This window comes from Microchirus variegatus (assembly GCF_963457635.1).
Source record: "Microchirus variegatus genome assembly, chromosome: 5".
Taxonomy (NCBI): Eukaryota; Metazoa; Chordata; class Actinopteri; order Pleuronectiformes; family Soleidae; genus Microchirus; species Microchirus variegatus.
Window position 1 is genome coordinate 18,273,687 of NC_139806.1, and position 27,066 is coordinate 18,300,752.

The 27,066-nt window shown below is 43.5% G+C and overlaps 1 protein-coding gene across 1 annotated transcript in view; it reads left to right on the forward strand.

Annotated features, from left to right (window-relative positions):
• Positions 1-27,066, forward strand: part of LOC310927852 (tensin-3-like) — a 40,219-nt gene that overhangs the window by 2,234 nt on the left and 10,919 nt on the right. Inside the window, exons 2-14 of the mRNA XM_083890257.1 lie at positions 4,792-4,960; positions 5,144-5,194; positions 5,716-5,838; positions 5,999-6,063; positions 7,102-7,185; positions 8,837-8,949; positions 9,452-9,512; positions 9,696-9,771; positions 9,876-10,005; positions 10,223-10,288; positions 11,464-11,565; positions 18,140-19,306; positions 26,661-26,818. Of these exons, the coding sequence (XP_083746383.1) occupies positions 4,811-4,960; positions 5,144-5,194; positions 5,716-5,838; positions 5,999-6,063; positions 7,102-7,185; positions 8,837-8,949; positions 9,452-9,512; positions 9,696-9,771; positions 9,876-10,005; positions 10,223-10,288; positions 11,464-11,565; positions 18,140-19,306; positions 26,661-26,818 (2,346 nt within the window). The 5' untranslated portion in view covers positions 4,792-4,810. The remainder of the gene's footprint in view (positions 1-4,791; positions 4,961-5,143; positions 5,195-5,715; positions 5,839-5,998; positions 6,064-7,101; positions 7,186-8,836; positions 8,950-9,451; positions 9,513-9,695; positions 9,772-9,875; positions 10,006-10,222; positions 10,289-11,463; positions 11,566-18,139; positions 19,307-26,660; positions 26,819-27,066) is intronic.

A 27,066-nucleotide genomic window follows, 5' to 3' on the forward strand; every position in this document is an offset into this window, starting at 1 on the left:
AAATGGTTCAAGTAAAAAAACAAAAAAAAACGTGCAGCAGTTTCCCCCCACAGGCAGCCAGACTTCCTGAAGCATTTACGGCACTTTAGGTGTTAGTTGGGTTTGCAGACAAACGGCTCAGGAGATCATTAATCTGTCCAGAGGTTCACAAAGAGACATAAGTGTACTGTTAGTGTAGGTGTAGGTTTTCCATCAGTTCCCAGGAGGAGCTTTAACACTCCACATTGAAGCTGAAGCAGCAGCAGAAAGTGTTACAACATTCCAGTAGTGATAAATATCACTTCACCCATTTTTTTTTTTTTTTTTTTACTATAGACACATAATCCCAGGTTAATGGACCATTTAAAAATATTCAAGTTGTCACAAAATGGAGGCTGTTGCCGCAACATGTCAATCATACACCAGAAGTTGGAGCCAACAGAAGCAATTCAGTTTAATTTCAGAGTGTGAATGGGGGGAGGCATGCCGTAATTACTCTCATATGTGTGCAGGCAAAGTGTTTGTGCAGTTTTTTTTTGTTTTGTGATTGATTTCAGGATGATTTCATCCTGTCAATTTAAATGAAGATGAATGGATTATGTAGATTTAGGTCTCTCATTTGGTAAATATAGACTAAAGTTTGGTGGTTTCAGCTTCTCTCCACTATATAAATCTTGTGCGTTTTTGTTTCATAGCACCATAAAATGTTGTATTGTGGACTTTGTGCTGCTTTCTAGAGAGAAAAAAAAAACACGTCGTAAAGCTTTGATGGCTGATTAAAACGATTCAGTTACATTTTACAGTCAGAATCCACTAAGAAATAATATAAAAACTGAATTATATATACTATAGATAATGTTTTGTCTGTATTTCCTCATCCACTGACTTGTACAAATATGTGAAAGCAATCTGCATGATGATATGATGTTGACCACACAGAGATCTGTAATGGAAAATCCAGTTGTAGACATGTAGCAACCAGTCCAATCACATACAAATAAACTTTCCCGTAAATGGATTTGGTTGCTGTGGCTCGACTCAGAGGCCCAGGAGGGACTTATTATTTCTAACAGACCAGCGGGCAAAGTTTTTTGCCGAGTGTTGTCGCCACACTGAACTCAAAAATGAAAACAACCATGAGGTCACCATTCACATGATTAGGCTTAACCCTTAGAGGCTGACTTACTGACGGCTGGATTTTGATGCAGTTCTCCCTGCAGTTTATGCTATTATTATTATTATTATAATATGATGCCGTCTTCTTTCATCTCACGGTCCACCTGCTCACACATAATGGAAGATTCCATATCAAGTGTGCCAGGTGAAGGGTGTGGCTCCTGATAGAAAAAAAAAAGGCTGCATCCCAACTCTCTTAACATGCTGTCCAACTCTGTCTGCTCACTGCATTTTTGCACACATGAATGGAATGTTTGATTCATTTATTCTCAAGTTTTGTTCACGGTGTTTGAGAAAAAGGCATTTGGAGCTGATCATGCTTGTGTGAGCGCAGCTGACAGCACCCACTCAGCCAAGTCAAGCTCTTACCTGCACAGTGTGGAGCTGGGGGAGCCAGACACACCCTAATCCCCCAGCATCCTGACCTTAGTAAACCTGTTGCAGCTTGTTCATAGGAGACCTGGCAACCCATTTTCGCAAGTCTCCCCACTCCTCTGCCAGAGTTGCTCTCAGTGCCATGGGTGGGCTCGGGATTTGAGTTCCTTGGCACTGCTTATTCTGCCTTTGTGAACTAATGCTGTGCCTCAAACTAGGAACAAAAGCAGTCGGGGCAAATTAAAGACCAATTATCTTCTGTGCGTGTCGGGGCAAGTTGCTTGTGTTGGTTTGAATGATGAGTGGAGAAGCAAGAGGTCTAAGGAGGAAAGGGATTGGTTAGTGCAGCGATGCACAACAATTATTAATGTGAAATTATTATTTTTAATGATTCATATCAAGGAGGTTTGTCAATTATGCTGCTCTGTTAGATACTAATGTTCTACATTAGACCTGACCTGAACTGTTGTTGTTGTTGTTTTTAAACTCGGATATGAGTCATAATCATTTTTGGGAAATATACTCATTATTCATATTCATAATCTTATTGAGATTTAGGACCTGGCTCTCTCCTGATGTTACGAACTCCACTTACACCATGTCCAAAAATGAGTAGCAACACTTTTTCATGTCAAAACACCAAGATATAAACCCCACAATTCTCAGTCTTTACATCGAGCTGCCCTTAGTGGACCTCAGAGGATTTGTGGACGAGAAAAAACTACAAATTGGCCTTTAGCAAATTGTATCTGTTTCCAATCTTGCTGCTAAGCTAAGCAGGGTATTGGCTGGCAGTAATAAAGCTCCATTATCCCTACCTTTATATACTAATGCCAGATTGAGATGCAGTCTGGAAAGGTTGTCGTCACCTCCCACTTTTAAGGCAGTGAATGCATGTACACAATCGACCTAGAACCAATCAGACCAATGATGCGGATGATGAAAAACATGTCAACAAATGTGCTTCTTGTAGTTTTCCACAAGCGATGCCAATATCTAGTAATGGCTTCTTATGACTTTTGCCGAGGGGAGCTCCATCGAACTTAGAATGGCAGCAAAATTTGAATGGAAAGACAGCTGCTCTTCAAACGCTGCCATGTTGGATGTATACAAAAGCTGCTAGACTCTCTCTCGTCTCTAGCACGCCAGGAGTTTGTGGTTGGTTGGTTCCCTTTTTTAGTAGATTCTGAAGTTGGCCTGCACGGTGTCTTTGCCAAATAACTGATCGCTGACAGATTCTGCTGTGTTTACCGAGGCTATTGCATACGTGTAGAAATGAGTGGTGTCATTAAACTCTCTCATAGAAATCGCCCCAAAATTTGAAATCTCTCTGTAGTAATCTCTCACTTTCATGTAGAGGTTAAGTGCTGGTTAATTATTCTTCCCCCTTCTACTTAGCATAGTACTTTGACACTTCCAAAACATAACTAATCCGTCTTCCCATAGCCCTGCCCTGGAGATACACAGAGCCTAAGTACTGGCTGACCTGTTCATTAATTTCCCATTAGTCAACACTTTTTTTCTCGGAGTCTCTAGGGAGATAGACTAACCCCGCCATTAGTTGCACCAATCCCCAAGCCTCCCCCCAGCCCCAAGACACACACACACACACACACTCACACACAAACACACACACCACCAACACACACAAGCTCTCAAAACACCCGGCCTTGTTTCCCCAGTGATGACCTCTTCACACACATGGCCTCTTTCATTCCACTCTGAGGGCTTGTAACTGCGGCAGCACTGTCCGTGGTATATGGCTCCCTCTCTGGCCCCATTCAAACCTCCAGGCCGTAGGCTGCAGTCAAGACAGACTAAATAAATGGTGGACACGTCCTTGCAATTGTTTAATTACAACAAACAAATGGAGAGACATTATATGTCTGATGATGAATGGTTTAAACCTCATGAATGCGTAAATATTGGAGCCTTACATTCCATCAGTGTAAACAAAGTTTTGGGGGGGAGTCTGGGTGGGCTCTCCTCAGCAAGTTCTTGGTCATGAGGTTGCAGGGACATGCCATCGCTCGGGGATTTATGGCAACTGATTTCATTAGGGGTGTAACGGTTCTGAAACGAAACCGAAAACCTCTGTTCAAAGGACTTCGGTTCAGAAACTCACTCTATCTTCCCGAACCTTGGTTGCGCTCGTCATCTGCCTCAGCTTCATGGCGCCATGTCTCACTCACAGTGCTGTGGGAGTGAGAGAGGGAACAGAGCTTTGAGATTAATTTTGGCCTGAAGAGAAGCTTTATAGTAATGTTCATGTTCTTGATATTGCAATGCAGGTCTAGCTGTTTGGGGGCCCTATGCGAGATACTATTTGGGGGCCCCAAAAAGCGAAAAATGTCGCTTTTCTCTCCAGACGCATACGTCCGTTTTGATGACATTGTAATTAGTGTCCTGTTATTCTCATCACTTCAGTGGAAGGTGGGCGGCTGTCAATCATCCTGTCAGACTTACGTTACCACATGACAGCCCATCCCAAAGGGGATTTTTACCTGATTAACCCACGAACACTTACATGCTTTGCAAATATATGCATAATGAATGCATGCAATACATGCAAATAAAGACAGGTACTTTTAATTCTCAAAAATATAATAAAATATGAATCTGAACTTGCAGTTTGGGGGCCCCCTGGTGGCTGCGGGGCCCTAAGCAGCTGTATAGTCCGCATATAGCAAGAAACATCATTTAATAAAAACCAGCCATTTTTTCGGGAAGTTTTCCAAAACGTTTTTCAGTATGTTTTTAAAAATCGAGGTTTAAACCGAACCGTGAGTCAAAATCGAAGTTGAACCAAATCCTGGGTTTGGTAAACTGTTCCACCCCTAGATTTCATCTAGAACTCTGCAAGTTTTTAAAACCATTGTCGCCGTTGTTCCACCTGACTGACTGTACTAATGACATCGCTCATGTCTAATCTTTAGGGACCACTGTGCTGAAATTAGTTTTTGCAGTGAATATAAACGGCAATCATGTGTTTTGTCAACAAAAAAACCTTGATAAATTGTTTAGTTTGTGACTCACACACTGTTGACCGCCGCAGTGCAAACAAGACACCCTGTGTCATTCCATCTGGATTTGAGGTCATTCTTTAAAGATATCTGCGAGAAATGTCCACACAATGACTAAAGCGGAGGACTTTGACCGTCAGATATTGACCCTCAGTTGTGTCACTTGCCCCCCAAAGGAAATGGTGTGAGGTAACTAAAGAACATTGTCAAGCTTCATGTCTGCTTTGATTTGTAACAGGAAGCCCCAAAACGCGGAGATGGAGGAAGGTTATGAGCTGGACCTGACGTATATCACAGAACGTATCATCGCCGTGTCCTTCCCCCGAGGCTGCTCGGAGGAGATCTACTCGCACAACCTGAAGGATGTCACGCGAATGCTCAAGTCCAAGCATGCAGATAATTACCTGGTCAGTGCTTGTGTGTGCGCTGCTCGCCGTCTCATCCTAAAATGTGATGTGTCGTAGCCAGGTGTCAAAGTGCAAAGGCCATCGATGTCTGTGCAGATGGTCTATCATGAAATATTGGCATAAAATAATTGATCAGCACAAGTGTGATATGCAGTGATTGCTTTGTTGTTTGTTTTTCTGTAGATTATCAACCTCTCAGAGAGAAGACATGATCTCTCTAAAATGAACCCGAAGGTAAGTTATCTGCACCTAAGTTGCTAAAATCTTATCAAGACAAGTATGTCAATATGTATCCGTCTGGAAAAGAACAAAAAGCTGTTTTCAGATATGACATTCAGAAAATCAGCAGAATTATCTCTGTACCCGGTTTGCTGAATATGTAGAATTTACCTGTTGAGATTGTCATGCTCTTTTTCTCATGTAGACTCACCTGGACATGTTCTGAAAACTTGACCAGGGGCCTGAGAGGAAAGCTTTCTGAAAATATCCAGAGCGACATTCGTCGACATTTATGTTCTCACATACAGCCTCTCTGGATAATTTCAAGGAAATGTCCGCTCTGCAGCGCATTTCGAAGGCTGCCTTTGTTTTAGTGGCAAACTAGATCCGACTCATCCTCTGTGATTAGCTGTGTCTGACAAGGCACCATAAAACACCATCATATCGATTAGTTACACATGGGGATACAGGCATTTGACCTCTGTTTATGTAGAAAGAAATGATCTCTGTTCACATGGTAGATGATTTGTTTTCAGACCCTGGACACTGGTTGGCCTGACCTACATGCTCCACCTCTGGATAAGATCTGCACCATTTGTAAAGCCATGGAGAGCTGGCTCAATGCTGACCCTTTACATGTGGCGGTGATACACTGCAGGGTGAGGAATCACAGAGTATTCATTTTAAATAACAATGTATTTTCATAGATTTAGAATCAACCTAGGCCTCCATCTTTTAAAAAACTCTTTCTAAATATCTTCTAAACACCACGAGTGCTGAACGTAATGAGTCATATCCTGTTCTCTTCTCGTTCTTTAGGGCGGCAAGGGTCGAATCGGTGTCGTGATTTCATCCTTTGTACATTTTACTGACGTGTCAGCCAGGTAACCACTACTGTACCTCACATTTTTTGCATGTGATGTAACTCCCATATAAATACTCTGAATTTAGGATTTATCGTAATGTGCCCACTCATTGCCGGCAGCAGCAAGCAAATCAACAACGCGCTCCGAAGAGTCACGTTGTACGTTCGTAGACCGCAAGCAATGTCATCACTGAATCACGGCTGATTCAGGCTGAAAAGTCACCTCAAAGTTGAGGGAAAACCAGACGATTTAAACCATGAGTCATCAGGTATTGAGTTGCATGAATCGACTGTGAAACATGCAAGTTACTGTCGTAGCTTCCGGCCACAGTGTCAGTTTCAAGAATTCTATTCTAGTGTGGAGGAAACCCATTCCTCATTTTCCCGCAATTGGTGGTCAAACAAATTCAAAGCGAGCCCTTATGTCAAGAAGAAATGTTGGCAGACATGTGAAGGGACGTCCTGGTGTTGTGCCACTGTGTAGATCCTCTCTGCGCACAGCAGTCATCGGGCGTGAGCACACATAAGCCTCCCGTTTAGCCAATCTCTGCTTCCCTTGGCGTTTGTGTCCCACTGAGGGAACCCGGGGGTTTGTGAAGGTGAATGTGAAAGACAGGAGGCAAAAAAAAAAAAGAAAAAAAGTTGAGCAGAGGAAGAGATAGGGAAAACAATGAGGCGGGCTTACAATAGAATAGATTCAGCGGGAAGAGAGGGAGAGGGATGACAAGAGAGAAACAGAGCTGCGGTGAAAGGCCTGTTGGTTTAAGGTCTGCCTGAATGGCCGAGCTGTGCACACACTCTGGCCTCTCTCTGTCCTCCTCTCCCCCTCTGTGTTTACTTAAAGCTGGCATTCTCTTCCTCTCTGCTGGAATCCCCTGTCTCCCTGCTTACTTTCACTCTTGCCCATGACACATGTGTATGAATGTGTGTGTGTGTGTGTGTGCTGTCCCAAGTGAAGTCAGGATTAACACCATTCAATTACAGAGCAACAGAGTATAATCTCCCTCGAGACATAATTGCCTAAAGTGTTTAATGTAGCTCTCTGTCTCCCTCAAAGTGCTGATCAGGCGTTGGACCGCTTCGCCATGAGGAAATACTACGATGATAAGGTCTCAGCTCTGATGACACCCTCGCAGAAACGGTAAGACCCAAAACACAAGCACGCCCTTCTGCATGGCAGCATGCGCCTCGCCATGTGCTAGCCGTGGTGTTTTGTTGTCCCACTTCTCCTTTCAAACACATTCACGCACCGAACACACCTGACTCTACAGGACACTCGGTGTTTATCTGCGTTTTCAATCGAAAAAAGCTTTGTCGACGATTGTGACGGGGAATCGGATCCCACAGTAACCTGGCGTAACCTAACCCATGAATCACCGTCACTAACCCTTAGCCTGAACTAGTTTCTTCACTTTGTTTTGTTGTCATGTTTGTTTGAACTAAACCTTCAATAGTGGAAACAGGAACAGATGAAAATGTTTTAAAGATCCCATATTATACCATATTTCTCCAAGTTAACCTAGTTCCCTGGTGTCCTAATGAACACGTCTGTGACATGCTTTGGTCAAAATACCATAAGGATGAAGCACCACAGCAGTCAAGTCTGTCAAGTCAAACAGAACTTAAGGGACAGGAAATGACATCAGCCATGTATCCACTGGACAGATAAATCCTCTGAGGCTGGAAGTTTGTGTAGGACTCTGTGCTGCACTGTGGAGCCAAGAATATAACTTTTATCTGGCTTATCCGGGCACTAGTCCGGGTACATCCGGTTGCGTACATTGTACCGCAGAAGAAGAACGTCCGTTGTGGAGGTGTTTCGCTTGCGACAGTGTCTTCTGAGTCAAAGTCGTAAAAGTGACTGCGGCGGGCAGTCGTGACAAAGCTATTTTTAAACATTGTTAAATCAATGTTTTGATAATGAGTAGCAGTGCATCCACCGTTCCAGAGGGGGGAGCTCCGCTTCTGAGAGCTTCCAGGTATTGGCCAAGCACAAGACCTTTGGGAAGGCTCTACGATGGCTGGCCAATCACAACACAGTCTGTATTCTGGGGGTGAGATTTCAGTCTGAAACAGTGCGACTGACGAGAGCTTCAGTGAGGAGAGTTTAACTCATATATGTGCAATAGGAGGACCACACTATGGGAGCTTTAAAAGTATTTCAAAGTTAATTTTGCATAATATGGGACCTTTAATGTTCAGTATGAGCTCTAAGTTTTTTTGTTCAACCTTAATTACCAGATAAAAGAACCATTAAGATCAAGACCTCTTTCACAAGAGGGATCGAGCCAAGAAAGACAGCAGCGCACGTCATAGTTAATAAAAACAGGGAGATTACAGTTACACAGCAAACACTGAATTATGAAAGCGCAAGTAAATAGACAAATAAAGTGCAGGAGTTATGGGTGCAGTAACCATTTAAGAACACAGGCACTGTTCCAAGCAGAGGGGGCAGAGAAACTGTCATTGGAACGTAAGGCATAATGGCTTTTTGTTCTTTGAAGAAAAGTGCACGTTTTTAAGGACCAAAAACATCATTCAATCGTGTTTTTGAAACACTTTGCATAACAATTCTCTAGAAAATGACCCAGAATATGATGTAGTGAGCATTAAACATGGACATCACACTTTGGTTCATGCAAAGATGTCGTGACAAACAGGCTCCTGGTGTTTGAAAATCATAATATTTAATGTGTTCCTCCAAACAGGCTCAACCCATTGTTGTTACTAAGAGACAGGATGCGTTGGCCTTTGTTGCGTGTGTTTTGACCACTCTTTTACTTTCTCATCAGGTATGTTTGGATCCTGAACAGCCTTCTCAGTGGATCAATGAAGATTAACGCCTCTCCCCTCTTCCTCCACTGCCTCATCCTTCATGGGATCCCGAACTTCGAAGGCACAGGAGGTGAACATCATTTTGTTTACAGCTACACACAGCTGCGATGAGTTTCCAACAAAAATAAGGTTGTTGCTTCCATGGCAACGGCATTAAAGAACCCAGATACGACCACATCAGAGATGGAGCAGTAAACAAAATGAAGACGTATCTATACTTTCTATGTCTTTTTTTTCCCCCCTCCTCAAATACACACACATGCACGCTCAGGCAGATTGGAGCACCTATATAAACATAGTAAAGAACGTCATTATGGTTTCTCGGTAAAGCCATGGGAATTCACACCCATGTTTTTTCGAGTAAATTGCTGTTTTCACTAATTTCACTGAAACAACAAAGGGTTTTTCATCGCATCGCAGAGATGAAATCCCTCTCTCACAACAACAGCTTATCGTGCCTTGAGTTGTGAGAAAAACAATGTGAGAAGCCACTCTTAAACGTTGTGTTATCAATGCACCCGTACACAAACGTTTTTTTTTTTTATTTGATTTTTTATTTGTTCTGTCCCCAGTGTGTCGGCCATACATGAAGGTCTACCAGGGAATGCAAGCAGTGTATTCATCTGGAATCTAGTAAGTACTTTTCACGTGTGGTAAACTTGATTTTAACACAATGGTTTATTGTCGGGAAACTTAAAAGCAATTTATTGTTGATGTTAGTTTAATAGTGATTGTAATTCTCGCTGCTTTCTGTAAATAGATGTGCTTACAAACTCTGGCTCACTCCGACTGACTCATCTGTTGTTTTTGTAACAGTCATATTGGTCCAGGCCACAGAGACCGCGTGTGCATCACGCTGGAGCCGGCCCAGCTTCTCAAAGGCGACATCATGGTAGGGAAAAGGGACAGGACGCCCCCTTTTTAAGAGGAGGCTCTCACCTCAGTTGTCACTGAAGTAATCACAATATTTATTTACTTATTTTTTTTCTTTTACAGATTAAATGCTATCACAAAAGTGACGTCACTTCGGAGCGTGAAGTTATTTTCCGGCTACAGTTCCACACGGGAGCAGTGCAGGGCTACAACCTGATGTTTGAAAAAGAGGACATGGAGACTGCCAGCAAAGGTAGACTTTAAAAAAAAACAAAAAAAAAAACAGGTCTCAACGTGCCAACACGAGCTTTCGGTAACTCCTCGTCTCCAGGAAGCTTCTTCAGGCGTTCAATCTGGACTCAATTTCCACTCAGCAGAGGCCAATAATCCTGTTTTCCTAAACATGATGATGATGGTTTTCATATTTCTGTGTGACAACAGCATTAATGTGTTGTTATTTATTTTCCCAGATCCCAGATTTCCAGATTTTGGTAAAGTGGAACTGGTGTTCTCCGAGGGACCGGAGAGAATCCCAGGTAGATGGTTCATCACTTTTCAGCTTTTTTTTTCGAAACTTCCTGCAGGGGGATTTAGTTAGAAAAGCAGGTCTTTCTCCATTTTCCTCACTGCGCCGTGCTGTGCGCTCTTCTTCCCCCTCTGCCTCCCTGGTGAGAGGGGATGTGGAATGCTGCAGAGGGGAAATGCAGTGTGAAGTGTGTGCTGACAGAGGGGTGAAGAAACACAGTGTGTGCTGCTGTTAGAGCCTCACAGAAATTAAACTTAGCCGATCTATATGTTTGCATGCATTTCCTTGTTATTTGTCTTTTAAATATAGTAGCACACTACTGTATTTTATGTCACTGTAACGTGGTTTAATATTGCAAGAAACACTGCAGACAAAATTTACAAATTAAACTACACCTGCAAGAAAAACATTAAAAACTGAAATAAATGTTGTTACTTCACCTAAGTATTTGCAGAGACAATGTCTCACATAGTTCTACCAACAAAGAGGGCCCTCGCCTCATACAATGTCACTATAAATACGGCTTTTAAACTGGAAAGTATAGATTAAAAGTAAAATATTATGCAGTAGAAATACCAGTCAATCATTTCAAATCTTTGCCTATTCTTCTAATATATATGTATGCAAAGATATCCTGCTCAGAAAAGTCAATATGTTGCAGTAACATAAACATTACAGAGATCAACAGATATACACTACCATTCAAACAGTTTTTTTTGTTTTCCATTAAAAGTCACACTTTTATTCATTAAAAGAGTTGCAGAATGAATAGAAAATATAGTCAAGACATGGACAAGATGAGAAATAATGATTTTTTATTCAAAATAATGATTTTTATTCAATATAATGATTTCTATTCAAAATAATGATTTTTATTCAATATAATGATTTTTATTCAAAATAATAATTTTGCCCAGCAAAACTGTTTTCAGCTGTGCTAACATCATTGCACAAGGGTTTTCAAGGGTTTTCTAATCATCCAATAGCCTTCTAACACGATTAGCAAACACAATGTACCATTAGAACACTGGATGGGCCTCTATACACCTATGTACATATTCCATTAAAACCCAGACGTTTGCAGCTAGAATAGTCGTTTACCACATTAACAATGTATAGAGTGTAATTCTGAAATTTTGTAGTGTAGTGTAGTTTCTACAATAATGTTTTTGTGTGTGTGTCCAGGAGCAGACAGGTGGCAAAATGGGCCAGATGTTACCGTGGACTACAACACAGCAGATCCTCTAATACGCTGGGATTCTTATCAGAATATCTGTGATGGTGAAGGTACTGTTGCAATCTTTTTTTATTATTATTATTTTAAGTCTCCTAAATGAACCTGATTTGAGCAGAAAGACAGAAGTAGTTGTTGGCACAAGGCCTTTCATTCACCTCCTCTCTCTTGATCTTTTTCTTCCCACTGGTCAAAAAACACACTAACACCTGATGTTTGCCTCAAAGTGGATGGATACAATCAGCATTTACTCACAAGACAAATTACTCTGTAGCAGACACTGGTTTTCATGAGCACTGGCTCCGATCGGTAGATATTGGAAAAAAAAGGCAAAAGTATGAACTTTCTTCCTCTCTAAATTGGCAGTATGACACTCAGTATGTTTCCATACACATGTTGAGCTAGACTACACCATTTAACTGAAATACAGTCCTCGTCCTGGTATACAAGCTCTAGGGGGAACTGATATACAGTATTGAAGAAAATGTGTCTGCCTCCACTACTCTAGGTGTCAATGATTAAAAGCAGTAGTAATTCAACTCCCACTCGTGAAATTACCAGCCTTACTTATGTTTACAATAAGTCTGCTTTTAGTCAGATTAACACAATATTTCAGTTTTTTCCTAAATGTACTGACTGACCTTTTCTGGTGCAACGTTATGATGAGCGTCGTTCAATTGGTAAACTCTCTCAGTCAGATCTGGGCTTGAATGAGGAACTGAAGTAATAGCTATAAATGTGTAAATTCTGTAAATGGTTGTGTGTGTGCTGTGTTTCATGCTTTAGTGTGTGGTGTATTTGTGGCATGACTTACTTATGGCGTTTTTTCACTAGACACTTCCGACACAGCACAACTAGGCACTTTTTTTTTTTGCTTTTCCATTAGGGATAGTACCTGGTACTTTTTTTTAGCTGAGCCGATACTATTGTCATGTTTCCATCAGCTCGGCTCGCCTCGCCTCGGTACGGCACGGTTAAGTTGTGTTTCGACTAGCATAGTACCTGGTACCAGATACTTTTTCTAGTACCTGCTCTGCTGAGGTTCCAAGGGAACTGAAGCGATACTATGCGTGACGCCGCCAGACTGTTGGCCACTGATTGGTCAGAGTGCCGTCACAGGAAGAGATGTCGGACACATGAATCAAGCCAGCAATTACCAACGATTACCATAGAAATGTCTAAAATCGCAATATTTAACAGAGGAGTCTGGTGTATTTAGCGACAGCACTGTTGATCACAAACCCTTCTGCTGTATTTCAGTCCAGAGACAGTGTCAGATGGAGTCTGAGCTCAGGTCATGGAGGAGGTACTGAACGAATAGTTTTAATTAACTGATTCTTAATGATTCAGATACACTGAAAACAACTGCTTTAGTGGAAAACCAACCTAAACCGTGCCGTGCCGAGGCTAGTGGAGGCTAGAAGACATGCATTCATTTCCAACATTTATCAAGGAAATGTCTAAAATCTCAACATTTAACAGAGGAGTCCTGTGTATTTAGTGACAGCTTTGCCAAAAGCGATGATTGTGAGCGGCAAGCCACATCACAACCCAGGAACTACTGAACAATTCTATCTTTTTAATCAACGGAGTATGATGATTCAGTACACCGATTTGAAATGACCAAAGTCGATGCCAAGCCGTGCTGGAACTGTACAGTGGAAAAGCGCCATCAGTCAATCGTATACTTGCTTGTTTTGGTGTGAAAGAGGTTTTTACTGTTACTTTCTGGCAATGCAGTTCTGTAACTCACGCAGTCCTGTGCCCCATGTTATTGAGCGAGAGTGCCTTGATTGCATTAACATACACTCAAGGTCCCCACTCGCTTGGTTGTTGCAGTCATTGGTACCAGGATTTATTAGTCATGAGTGGCACATAAAGTCTTGTTTCCACAGTGTCTGCCTGCATTATATTATTGCAAGGAAAAGAGAGGAGGCTTGACTTTACCTCGGTGTAGGAAAGTCTTAAGGCTGCAGTATGATCGGTATGATGAACGGTGTTATTTCTGTGTGGAGGGTAGGGAGGAGTGTTGTTGTATGTAGGGAATGCTGGTTTCAGAGGAAGAACAGCGAGTTCTCAAGAGATTTCTATTTTGTTGTTTCATCAAATGAAAAGGCATGCTTCAACCATCCCACACACATTCTCACTAGCGCCTACACACACACACACACACACACACACTGAGAGCCACCCTGTCGGGGCGTCCCGTCCTTGCTGCGGTTGCTGCTCTCCACTCAGCCACAGAATTCACATCAACCTCCCAGAATAGAGCGAAGTGGTGGTGGCATTAAAACACAGATCCACCCTTTCCCAGTATTCATTGAGTGCTTTTATAAGCAACTTGATTAAAGTTGTTTTTTCTTTTGTTTTGTTTTTTCTTTTAAATGTCCAATCACATGCATGCAGAATTGTATACTCACCTCTGGAAATGCAATTAAAGAGCAGCCAGCACAGCAAAGACATCAGCAAAGATGCTGTATTTGTTTCTTGCCTTTATTTCCAAAGCATTCATGTGGGATATTTACGGCCTTGTTTTCTCATGTAAACGCTACATCTGAGACGGAAGACTGGGGAGCTGTGTTGGAATTCTACATCTACTCACCAGTCCTCTTGCCAACCCAGTTTGCCTGTGAGGGGCTGTCATTCAGAGGCTGGCAACTAGGAGGAAGTAAAGAAACAAACCATTGCCACTGCAGTGCTAAGGTTGTGAAAAGAAAGCCTCATTTACTTCAATGGCTTTTCATCCGTCACCAAGTGAGAGTGTGTGTTTATCTCCATGTGTGAATTCATGACAGGTGAATTTTAAAAGATTGTTGTTGTTTTTTTCCCTGAAAGAATGTTGACTTGAGTTTACTGTCAAAACAGCTTGTTGTTGAGTGGCTTGACGAGCAGCTGATTGCAAGAATGAATAGTTAAAAAGCCATGTATTGTTATGGTTATGACTCGTGTCTGCAGTAAAATGATGTGGTAATGAGGTGACGTCTGAAAGAAAATATCATATACAGTACATACTGTATATTCATAGACTTACTTAAATGGTTCGTTCACCCAAATGAAAAAAATCTAATGCCATGATCCTGACAATTCCTTATTAATCTATAGATCCTGATCTATATCCTGAAGTTCTATAGGGAAACTTGAGCTTTCATTCAATCATTCATTTGTTACTGCTTATTCATTGGCCTGCACAATACATCATTAAATAATCTTAATCAAAATTAAAAGACACAGGCCCAAAATACTTTTACTTCAGATGAGAAAAAAACATTGTTGGTTGACAGATGCCAAAAAACTGTGTAAATACCAGTTAAGATGCATACAATGATCAGTTGTACCAAATGATATTGAGACTGCAGCATCCGTCAAATTAATCACAATTCTATTACTGGCTGATGGTCGCTGATGGAGCTGGAGCCAATCCCAGTTGACACTGGGTGAGAGAAAGGTTACATCCTGTGCTTCAGGTCGCTAGGCTATCACGGGGCTGACATATAGAGACAAACAGCTTAAACCATAATCTGATCACTAAACTCAGGTTTGTTTGTTTTTTTTATTTAACGCTTTGACGTCTCCCAGGGGGACAAGTTAACAATTAAGACCAGTGTGGTTGATTTCTTCCTTTTTTTTAATTGTCTGAGCAACACAATTTTTCATGAAAAATCAACAAAAGTGGGTTAGGGTTAGGGGGTTAAGTGCATATTTTAGTTTTTTACATTTGACAATCCCAGATAAGCCTTTGGCACAGGATCAGTGTAGTTGTGTGCTGTTTTTACATGCAAATATACCATTTTAAAATGTCTCAAATAAACACGAGCAGACGAAATTATATAAAGGGGACATATTATGCAAAATCATTTTTTTGATCATTTTAATACTCCTAATCAAAAAGATGACTCACTCATGTTTTTGTGGTCCTCCTCAGTCTATGTACAGGAGTTAAAACATGCGATGTTGACTTCCGCGCGTCAGACTGATAAATTCCTGAAATTGTTCTCTCGCGGAGCTCCGCTTTGTCCCTAAAAAATGCGAGAGTGCTGGCGTGGGCAATAGTTTCCAGAAGAGCGGAAGTCCGCGAAAAGTTCTATTCTTGGCTCCACAGTGCATCACAGAGTTCTACACAAACTTCCAGCCCCAGAGGATTTACGTGTCCAGTGGATTTATATATGACGGCAATGTGCCGACTAGACTCGGCAAATTATCGCTTTTCCAAATGCTAACTGCTGTTAGCTGCTGGAGTGACATTGACATAGTTTCCTGTGTCTCATTTGCATTTAAAGAGACAGGCACTCAAAACCGAGCGTTCTGAACAGGGCTGTTTTGGCAGGGTGATTGAACTGCTGTGGTGCTTAATCCTTAAGGTATTTTGACCAAAGCATGTCACAGACATGTTCATTAGGACACCAGGGAACTAGGTTAACTTGGAGAAATAGGCTATAATATGTCTCCTTTAAATGTATTGATGCAGGAGTAGTTTGTTCCTCTATACTTGACTGTGTGCCCAGTGTGGTGGAACAAAATGGTTGATGGTGATCTACATTATGCTTTTGCATCATGGTTTTGGATGCACATTTTGATATAACCAAGAAGGAGTGGAAAGGGTTGGGTAATTACATGGCTATATACAACCAGATCTCCTCCAGAGATACTAGAGCCGCTCGGGGGGGGAACAATCCTTGTTCCGCCACTCTCTGCACTGTAATTGGTGGATTATTTGGAGACTCTACTATACCACAATCTTGAATGCTGGCTATAAATGCTTCGAGTGATTGTTCTCGAGTTCATAACATATTTGGTTAACCATCCTTGGGCTGTGTTAATGTCAGTGGAATCCTGATAGGTAAAACCGTTTTGAAAACAATAATTGAATCCCATAATTAAGTTTAAGGCCCATCTGTTACTTGGGGATATTGTACACGAGGACACACAAGCAGGGAGGAGTACGACAGAGAGCCTTGCTATTTCATGATACACAAGAGCAAAACAAAAAACTGCATAGCTGCTTTTCATGAAAATTGCCCAGAGCACCAAGTAGAAAGGCAGGTTTTTGCTTTAATTAGAAAGGGTCTTTTTACAGAGTGAAGAAGTCTGGCTGCAGGAATGTTGTTTTCATTCTCTGACCCCCCCCCTGCAGTGGGGTAGTCCCCTAATACAGGGAAAAAGATCGGGTTACTGTTCTCCTTCGACCCGCCCCCACCAGTAAACTCCACCCCATTTGTTTACATTCCTCTGCCCTTATTTGGAGATCTCAAGGTACCCCCCCCCCCCCTTTATGTGGAGTGCAAACACTCTCACCTTCTCAGCAGAGAAAGAAAGCTGGGCCAACTTATTCAAACTTCTCTTGATTTGACCCTGACCACTATCTGCTGCTTAAAAGCCATGCACACTCTTGGGTGTCTGCGCGGCCTTTTCTCCTTTTCAAGTTCCGCTTTACCCAAGATGGGGCTTGTCTTTTGTGCTCACCTGGCAATAGTCGCAGCGAAGGTAAGAGATTTTCTTTCCCTGGAGACAGTTGGGTGGCCATGCAGGGGAGGGGAATTCATGGAGAGGCAGTGATGACAGAGGGGAAAGAGGGAGATGGTCTGTGTTGAGTCAGAGGGGGAAACATCTGTCTTAAAAACTTGCTTTTTTAGAGGGAATGTTATGAGAGGGACTTGTAAAAACTCCCGGGAGAAATGACCTCCATGGAGGTCTGAGCTGAGGCAGAATGCAGGTTCCACATGTGGATGTGGTGGTGGGGGCAAGAGCTACATACATACATACATACAGGAGCTTTCCTGAGAAAAGGAGGAGGGGGAGCCTTTATCATGCGTGTCTGGTATTCAGATCCTCATGGTTTGACTGAAAGGCAAGTACTCAAGGCAGTAAATTGGAAGAGAAGCACAGGAGTCATTTATTTTATAGTGACCATGAATTTCGTGCAACTTCAGGCAGATTTGATTATTTGATGATTTGTTTATTTTATTGTGCCTTCCAGAATGAGTGACCTCTGTGTTTCCTCTTTAACTCCTGAAGATTAAGGAGGTTGTTTGGACATATGCTGGGGGTCAGGGGGGCAAGTAAGGGAGTAGGGTGTCTTAATCACAGCAGGGTGAGGAATGCAGGGGTCAGACACTGAAGATCCTCAGCCATCTGACTCTTGTAGTGGCAGACAGAGAGAGGACCTAACCTCTTATATAACATGGGTATTAAATTAGATAAATATTTGGCAATATTCACAATATCGAAAGATGAATTTTAGTAAGCTGAGTTAATCTACGCTGTGTTTATTTTCCTGACTCATCTAATTAGGTGATTTGTCTTGATTCAGTGATATGACTCATGTTTTTCTCTGCCACTGTGTTAATATCCTCGTTATTTGTAGTCTGATGCTCTGTGTTGCTCTGTGGAATGCTTCTCGTAAGGTGAGGTGAGACTGTGAGTGTTAAGCTTTGTCAATAACAGATTCTGAATGATGGAGCTTGTGGGATGACATGACTGTGCTTGTTAACAAGAGCCTCTGCTTTGTCTGTATCTTTAGCAGTTTGTGCGTTTGTCTGTTCGACTCTCTGCTGTATGTGTGTCTCAGTGTGTGTACGTGTGCCCATACCAGCTGACAGTATGAAGTGCTGCATCTCTTCTATTTTGCAGCACCACGCTCTCAAGGCCTAACCCAGGACAAAGCATCTAACAAGAGGAGCCCCAGCGGAGGAGAGGCAACACTGGGCCGCGGGGCCCGCTCGACCTCCACCACCTCCAGCCCTGACCACAGCGACCACGCCCTCTCTGTTAGCAGTGACTCGGGCCTGTCGAGCACTTCCTTGTGGGCGGACAGACCCACACCTGTCACCACAGCTACGACCATCAGGGCTAACCCAGGCCCGAGCGAGCAGGAAAAGGTCCAGTTGAAGCGCCTTCTAAGTGGCTTTGGTCTTGAGGAGCCCTCAGTGGAGGAGATGAACGAGCAAGGCCCTAGAGTGGGCATCCAACAGATAATCCCAGCCAAAGTGCACATCAACGGAGACCCCCGTCCTGGAGAGAGGGAAACCGACATCCTGGATGATGAGGTTATAACAGGTCATGATCTACACAGTGTGGATAGCTTGGGGACCTTATCATCGTCCTGCCACAAGAGCAGCCAGAACTCCCTGCTCTCAGATGGCTTTGGATGCCCTGGAGGAGAGGAGCAGCAGCAAAGCCAAAGCCAGCACCACCATCTCCACCATCCTGCTCCCCCTCCCATGGAGGAATATGACAGAGGCTATGCTGAGGCTGGCAGGGGCTGTCTGAGCTCCCGAAGCAACTCTGTGGCCTCCTCCAATCCCAGTAGCGTCCCCGTGCCCAAGCAGCATGTCTACAGACAGGGAAGCTATTCCACACAGTCCTGGGTCCGCCAGCAGCAGATGGTTGCTGCACAACAGTTTATCTACATGCCAGATGAAGGAACCAATACAGAGAGATACCCAAGAAACACGCAGGAGAGCAGCTCTTCGAAAACGATCCTGCCCGCTGAACTGCAGAGCTCCACCAGAGACACAGCAGTAGATTCTTTGAGGACCATGGCGACGCACAAGGAAGAGACGACGAAAAACAACAACAACAACAACAAGCAGGACGACGAGTTCAAATCTTTAACGAAGGACATCGACAACTCCATCGATCAGCTTAATCAGCTAATCATGGACCTGGATCCCACATTCATGCCGGTGTCGAGCCGCGGCAGCTCCATTAAGAGGAACGGCAGCAGCTCGGTCGGCAAATGCTCAAACGGCATGGGCGACACTAATGCAGCAACCCTGACAAACACACAGCAGACAGGTAAGATAGTCACATACTGTCTGGGTGTGGTGGTGGTGGCGGTGGTGTGGAGTGGTGATGATGTGGTGTGGACGAGAAAAGAAAAGCCTTTTTGCTAGAAATGTCTGCTAAACATGAAGAGGATGTGTAAGAACATCAATTCAATGAACATGATAAGAATATTATGAAAAAAGAGTTGTTCTCGAATCCTCTTCCTCTTTCTTCTCCTGCACCACAGAGTTCACCGAACAAAGCAGGCCTTCTCTCTCTCTCTCTCTCTCCCACCAGGCGTGTTTTAGTGGCAGAAATAGCAGGGTTGTTGTCAGGTTTTCAGATGTTTTACGGATGTTTCTGAGGACAGAGCGCCGTCCTGACTTGTCTGCAGAGCTATCTGACTACAAGATCAGTTTGGTACATGAAGAGCGGGAGAGCAGCTGTCATCGACCTTTTTCAACATTACCGTGTCTCAGTGTTGGATCATAGAGATTGCATACTGATATATACTGATATTTGCAATATCAACGTCTTTTTTTCTCAGACTTCCCCTCTGACTGACAGGTTATTGTTTTGTGAAGTACTGCATATAACATGCACACCACTTCTTTTATTTAATGTTAGTCGTCTTTAACAGCCGCTCTTACTATTATTGTTTCGTGTTGTTGCTATTTACAAGATTCCTTATCAATGGTATGTGAAAATATGAAAATATTTGCTTTGATTGTTGCTCGTTAGGTTTGTTGTGCAAGTTGTGCAACGTCATGATACGCTTGATTTCCAAGTTATTTCCCCTTCATTCATGTTGAAACTGATCCCTGGACCGTAGTCAAGGATGTAGTCTTATGATCCTTGCAAAACAATTCCTCTGAAGAACCGAGTGTTTGATTCTATCACCACACTGTGAGTGACTTCATAGAATTAAACACATTCCCCTCCTCAAACCCTACAGTAGTGATAAAACGTGAAGAAAATGTCACGTTTCTGTCGCGTTGGAACAGTAAGATATAGTTTATTCAGCTCTCTTGACTGTAGAATAGTGATACTACTGCAATAACACTCCATTATATTTTAAACTGGAATCCAGGGAGGCAGAAAAAATGCAGAGAGCAGTCTTGGTGTTAGTGGTGCATGAATCACACTCCAGCGTGTACGTGTGGTTGCAGGGGGCACCAGATGGGGAGGCCTGAGGAATTTACAAAAGGGGAACAACCGGGCCCTGAGGCAAAGTTTTTTCCATTAGCTTCCAAAGGCATACCTGCCTGTGCATATCGGCGACTGGTGGAGTCTGACTGAATACATTCAACCGCTGTGCTTGGAGGATGGATTTCACTACATTTTTGTATCTACTTCTTTTACTTCACAAATTATTGTTCATGTCTTGTGAAAACCATGTATAGTCAGATACAAGGTTGATTTGTGTTAGTGGGTTAAGAAGTCGTCCCCTTTTTAAAGTTAAATAAACCTTCTGTGTTGGATCAGCAAGAAATGGCATGCTTTTAAAGGAGGGCAGGCTGTTTTCTGGGGTTCAGGAAAACTTGACATACTTGGTTGGTTCTCATAGGACACATCGCTTAAAATATATGAACATCTCAAAGACTATAATATATATAATATATAATATAATAAATGTAACTCCCCGACAGTATGAAAAGCTTAGCACTGCAGCAGTTTTATTAACCCAAAGCAATATACAGTCAGGTCCATAAATATTGGGACACAATTCTCTTCTTTTTGGTTCTATACACCACTACAATGGATTTGAAATGATATATGAAATATGTGCTTTAACTGCACACTCAGCTTTAATTTGAGGGTATTTACATCCAAATCAGGTGAACGATGTAGGAATTACAATACTTTCTATATGTGCCTCCCACTTATTTGGGGACCAAAAGCTGAAAGTGTGCAGTTAAAGCACATCTTGTTCATTTCATTTCAAATCCATTGTAGTGGTGTATACAGCCAAAGAGAAGAGAATTGTGTCGATGTCCCAATATTTATGGACCTGTATACTCTCCTACTAATGTAAAACTTGTGTATTTTTGGACTTACTGAATACTTCTTGCATCACTGTATACAGTATTAACTACCCTGTGAATTAACAGGATAGTTAATTAACAAGTACTCTGTAGTTGGTAATGGGTTATGCTTTTAATGTAGATTAGAATGGTTTGCACAGTCGTTCTGCAGAGCTGTGTTATGAAAGGAAGCAAAATGATATCCATTATAAAAGCAGGCCAAGTAAATTGTTTTGATTTGATATGGACAATGCACAGGGATTAATTAAGTATGTTAAACACATAACTGAATTGACTAAGAGAAGAGAAGGAGCGAGCTTGACCAAGGAGATTTAGAGAAGATGATAGAAACTTGTTGAGCTTCGGTTGTAGCTCGACTATGCTTGTTCCGCCTTTGTCTCAGTATAAAAGCACTATTTTGGAATCGATTTATCAAATGAAGTGTGTCCTGTATAGATTGTTGTATTGTATTGTAATTATTTACAAGACTCATGAGGTCATATCAGTGTACGCTAATGATAGCGTTCCAAGTTAGTCGTTCATATTCAGGCTGTGTTCAAGCCCATGATTCTTTAACGCACTTCTTACCCAACATGTTGTCATAGTAGACACAGCCTCTGAATCAGTTATTGCACACCAATACGAACTCCTGCGGACAGGCGTAAAACAAGAGGCAAAAGTTTCTACACTGAATATGTGAGCCTGTCTCTGTCGTCCACATGCAATCACCTTCAGAACAAAGTGAGTAATGATCCCTGACTGTGACACTTCGGCACCATTAGCATTCTTCAGGGCTGGGAGGCGAGAGCTCAGTGGGAGGGCTCAAATTAACACCCTGGTGCTGAGTGGCAGCACTCTTCACAGTCATCACAGCATTGAACCCCACACACACTGCACACACTCCAGCCCACCAGCCGGTGTCCCGGAATTCCTCAGCTGTCCTTTCAAAACATGAGTGTAGTCAATCTCCCAGGGGTTAACAGTGTGTGGTCATTTTACTTGATGGGCTGACAAAATAAAAATGTCATCAGACCCTGCCTTCTTACAGTGAGAGGTCATGAGTCAATGTAAGTGCTGTAGTGTCTGTAGTATCTTTACATTCAAGCCATCGTCAAATGAGTTCACACAGTGTGGATCCTGCCCATCAGCTCCATATGGCAGTATAATAAAATGTTGTCATGCGGCGACTGCACGGCACACAGGAAGTGATTGGTTTTATTTTAAGACAGACTGAAGGAACGGCAACATTGCGCTAGTAAAGCAAGACAGCTGCACACAAGTTGGGGGTGTGACCGAAAAACACAAAGAAACGCCCACGGAGAGTTTGAGACGTGAATTCTACTCAGAAAATCCAGCTGATGAGAAAAAAAATCACAGAAAGTTAGATTCAAGATTCAAGATTCAAGATGCTTTATTTATCCCGAGGGAAATTATTGTGCAACAATTGGGAGGTAAAAGTGTAGATGTACAAGAGTTAAAAGAAACATTAAATAAAATAAAATAAAATAAAAATAATAATAAAATAAAATAAAATAAAATAAAATAAAAATAAAAAAATAAAATAAAAATAAAAATAAAAGTAAAATAAACAAATAAGACAATGCAACAAAGTGCCAAACAGAAGGAAAAACAGTAACTTACAACAGTAACTTAAATGCAACAATGCCACAAAAAAGAATCCAAAAAAGAATCACAGTCAACGTAGGTATATATAATATACAGCAGTACGCACGGAAATAAAATAAGTACAACTAAATATGGTGAGCACATGTTGAAAGTGATAAACAGTGATAAGGTGACTAATGATATCAGCATAGTGCAAACAAAGTAAAGTGATGAAGTGATATGGTAAAGTGACATTTTGATCAGGACACAGTGTCTCCACTGTTCCTAATGCGGCCAGAAGTAGCTAAATTAAACAGCCTGATGGCCACAGGAAGAAAAGACTTCCTCTGGCGTTCTGTGTTACACCGAGGGAGAATGAGTCTGTTGCTGAAGGTGCTTCTGCTCGAAGTCAGCAGCTGGTGGAGAGGGTGAGAGTTGTTGTCCAGGATACTGTGCAGTTTACACAGCATCCTCCTCTCAGACACCACCACCAAAGAATCCAGCTGGACCCCCAGGACGGAGCCAGCCTTCCTGATGATCCTGCTGATCTTGTTGGCGTCTGCTGCCCTCAGCCTGCTGCCCCAGCACACAACAGCAAAGAAGATGGCACTGGCTACCATCGACTGGTAGAACATCCTCAGCATGGTGTTACATACGTTGAATGACCGGAGCCTCCTCAGGAAATAGAGACGACTCTGGCCCTTCTTGTACACAGCCTCAGTGTTCTTGGCCCAGTCCAGTTTATTGTCCAGGTATACTCCAAGGTACTTGTAATCCTGGACAACATCAACAGTCACACCGTTGATGGAGATGGGTGTGGGGGTAGATTTCCTCCTGCGGAAATCTACCACTAGCTCCTTAGTCTTGGTGGAGTTGAGAATCAGATGATTAGCTCCACACCAGTCGACGAAGGAGTCCACGACGCCCCTGTACTCCTCCTCCTTCCCCTCACTGACACAGCCAACAATTGCAGAGTCATCAGCAAACTTCTGCAGGTGGCAGGACTCAGAGAGGAACTGAAAGTCTGAGGTGTACAGGGTGAACAGAAAGGGGGAAAGAACAGTTCCCTGTGGAGCCCCAGTGCTGCTGACCACAGTGTCAGACACACCATCCTGCAGTCTGACATACTGTGGTCGACCCGTCAAATAGTCCGTAATCCAGGAAACCAGGGGAGGGTCCACCTGCATCGCCGTCAGCTTACTCCCCAGCAGAGCAGGCCGGATGGTATTGAACGCACTGGAGAAGTCCATGAACATGATTCTCACAGTGCATCCCGGTCTGTCCAGGTGGGCGCAGGCACGGTGGAGCAGGAAGATGATGGCGTCCTCCACACCCAGTCTCGGCTGGTAGGCAAACTGTAGAGGGTCTAGTGATGAGCTGACCAGGGGCCGAAGAAGTGACAGGACCAGCCTCTCCAGGGACTTCATCAAGTGTGACGTCAGCGCCACCGGTCTGTAGTCTTTGGAGGTGCTGGGACGCACCTTCTTCGGTACTGGTACCAGGCAGGATGTCTTCCACAGCACCGGGACCCTCTCCAGACTCATGCTGAGGTTGAAGATGTACTGCAGGACTCCGCTCAGCTGGGTCGCACATGTTTTGAGGACCCTCGGGCTGACACCGTCGGGACCAGCTGCCTTGCCCGGGCGGAGTCTGCAGAGCTCCTTCCTCACCTGCTCTGCAGTGAAGGTCTGTCTGCTGTGTGTGTTGACGGGGGGGGTGGGAAAGGTGATGGCGGGGGGGTGGGGGGGGAAGGTGATGGCGGGGGGGTAGGTGGGACAGGTAGGGTAAAGTCAGGAAGGAGTTGAGGGGGAGGGGTGTCAGCAGGGCTGGAGGTTTGGAGGTGAATGGTTGTAGAGGAGCTGGGGGAGGGGTAGTCCGGAGCCCTTTCATCAAATCTGTTGAAGAACAGATTCAGCTCGTTGGCTAGTTCAGTACCACCTCCTATTGTCTGGCTACCAGATGGTTTGTAGCCAGTGATGCTCCTCATACCGCTCCACACGTCCTTAACATTGTTCTGCTGGAGTTTGTGCTCCAGCTTCCTCCTGTAGTTGTCTTTGCCCTGTTGAATCCTCTCCTTAAGCTCCCTCTGGACCTGCCTCATCTGCTCTCTGTCCCCATCTCTGAAGGCCCTCTTCTTCTCATTCAGCAGGACCTTGATGTCTCTGGTGACCCACGGCTTGTTGTTGGGGAAACAGCGTACAGTCACTTTAGGAACAACGCTGTCCACACAGAAATTGATGTACCCCGTTATGCAGTCCGTGAGATCATCAAGGTCCTCTCCATGTGAATCACAGAGCAGCTCCCAGTCTGTTAGTTCGAAGCAGCCCTGTAAAGCTTCATCAGTCTCCTGTGACCATCTCCTCACAGTCCTGGTGGTCACAGGAAGCCGCTGGACTTGGGGCTTATACAGGGGCTGCAGGTGGATGAGGTTGTGGTCCGATCTTCCAAGAGGAGGAAGGGCAGTGGAGCTGTAAGCCTCCTTAACATTGGCATACAGCAAGTCCAGTGTCTTGTTTTCCCTGGTGGGACAGTCCACAAACTGCTTGAAAGTGGGCAGTGTGGCAGCCAGAGTGATGTGGTTAAAGTCCCCAGATATTGCAATGAATGCGTCTGGGTGCCGTGTCTGAAGATCCGCGACGACGGTGTGTATGACGTCACTCGCGCGCGCCGCGTTTGCGGTCGGAGGAATGTAAACAACGAGGACGATAACGTGTGAGAACTCCCTCGGCAGATAGTATGGCCGCAGACCCACGGCAAGCAGTTCAATGTCCGGGCTGCACACACGCTCCTTCACAGTAACGTGACCAGGATGACACCACTTGTTGTTAATAAGAATAGCAAGTCCCCCACCTTTACTCTTGCCACTCTCCCGGTGACTCCTGTCCGCCCGAACAGTCTGAAAGCCGTCCACAGTTGCATTCGAGTCCGGGATGTCCTCGTGGAGCCATGTCTCCGTGAAACACAGCACACTGCTCTCACGATACACCCGCTGAGTCCTCATCAGGCCCGCCAGCTCGTCCATCTTATTAGCCAGCGACCTCACGTTCCCCATGGTGATGGAAGGGAGAGAAGGTTTGTATCTCCTCTTCTTTTCCCGTTGTTTACGTCCAGCCTTACATCCCCTGTACTTTCTCCTCAGTTCTTTGGGGATTTCAGGCCTCTCTCGCATTAGCGCCGATGGTGTTAGCGACAACAGCTGGTCTCGGGTGTAAACAATAGACTCGCCGCATTGCTGCGACAAGACGGAGATGCGGTCGGGAAAAATTGTCCCAAGAATGAGACACACGGACAAAAAACACGGAAAAAAGTTCACAAACATGGTTGGCTAGGGTTAGCACAACAACTTACTGGGAAAAAACACCAATAAAAGAAAATAAAATAAGAAAAAATAGCTAAAAGTGCGGAAAAAAGAGAGAGCAACTGTTGCTGGCTGCCGCTCGACACAGCGCCGGAACACAGATATTACGCACTGCAGCTTTAAAGTATTGTAATTGTCAATGCATAGAGTTAAATTTAGTTGTGTGCAATAAAGCCGAACTACAAATTAGGAGATTTGCTTTATCATATTATAATTACATTATCTAGACATTGGTTTTCAAACTTGTGTCGTCCAGTTGAATAACTCTGTAATATCTAGTTGGAAATACCTGGAAGTGTCTTGTTATTTTTCCTTCATTTCTTGGAAACCAGTGATGCTTGTGAATCTGTCAACGTTTAATGACCTGTTTGCTGCTGTCTTACCTTTGTGTATCCAGCTGTTCAGTCCAGTGAGGTGCAGGCGGGTGTCACGCGGAGTTTGACTCACCAAGGAAGTGATGTCACGGATCAGTCGGGCTTCTGTAGTTCAGGGTGGCGTGGGACAGAGGAGTACAGGGGCCAGAGGACATATTCACCCTGTTTGCCACAGTCCCAGGTCAGTATGGTATTTGTGCAATCTAGTATGTAATGGAGCGGTTCCAGATGGGTCGCATTTTCCCAACCTTTTAATGATTCTCATGATTTATGAGTGTAAATAACTTCTTACAGATAAGGCTGTGTATCAGTTGAAAAATTGTCCCAAAATTTGAATTTTTGTTGTGTTTTCCATTAAAACGCACACTTTTATTCTTCAAAAGAGTTGCAAAATGAATAGAAAATATAGTCAAGACATTGACAAGATGA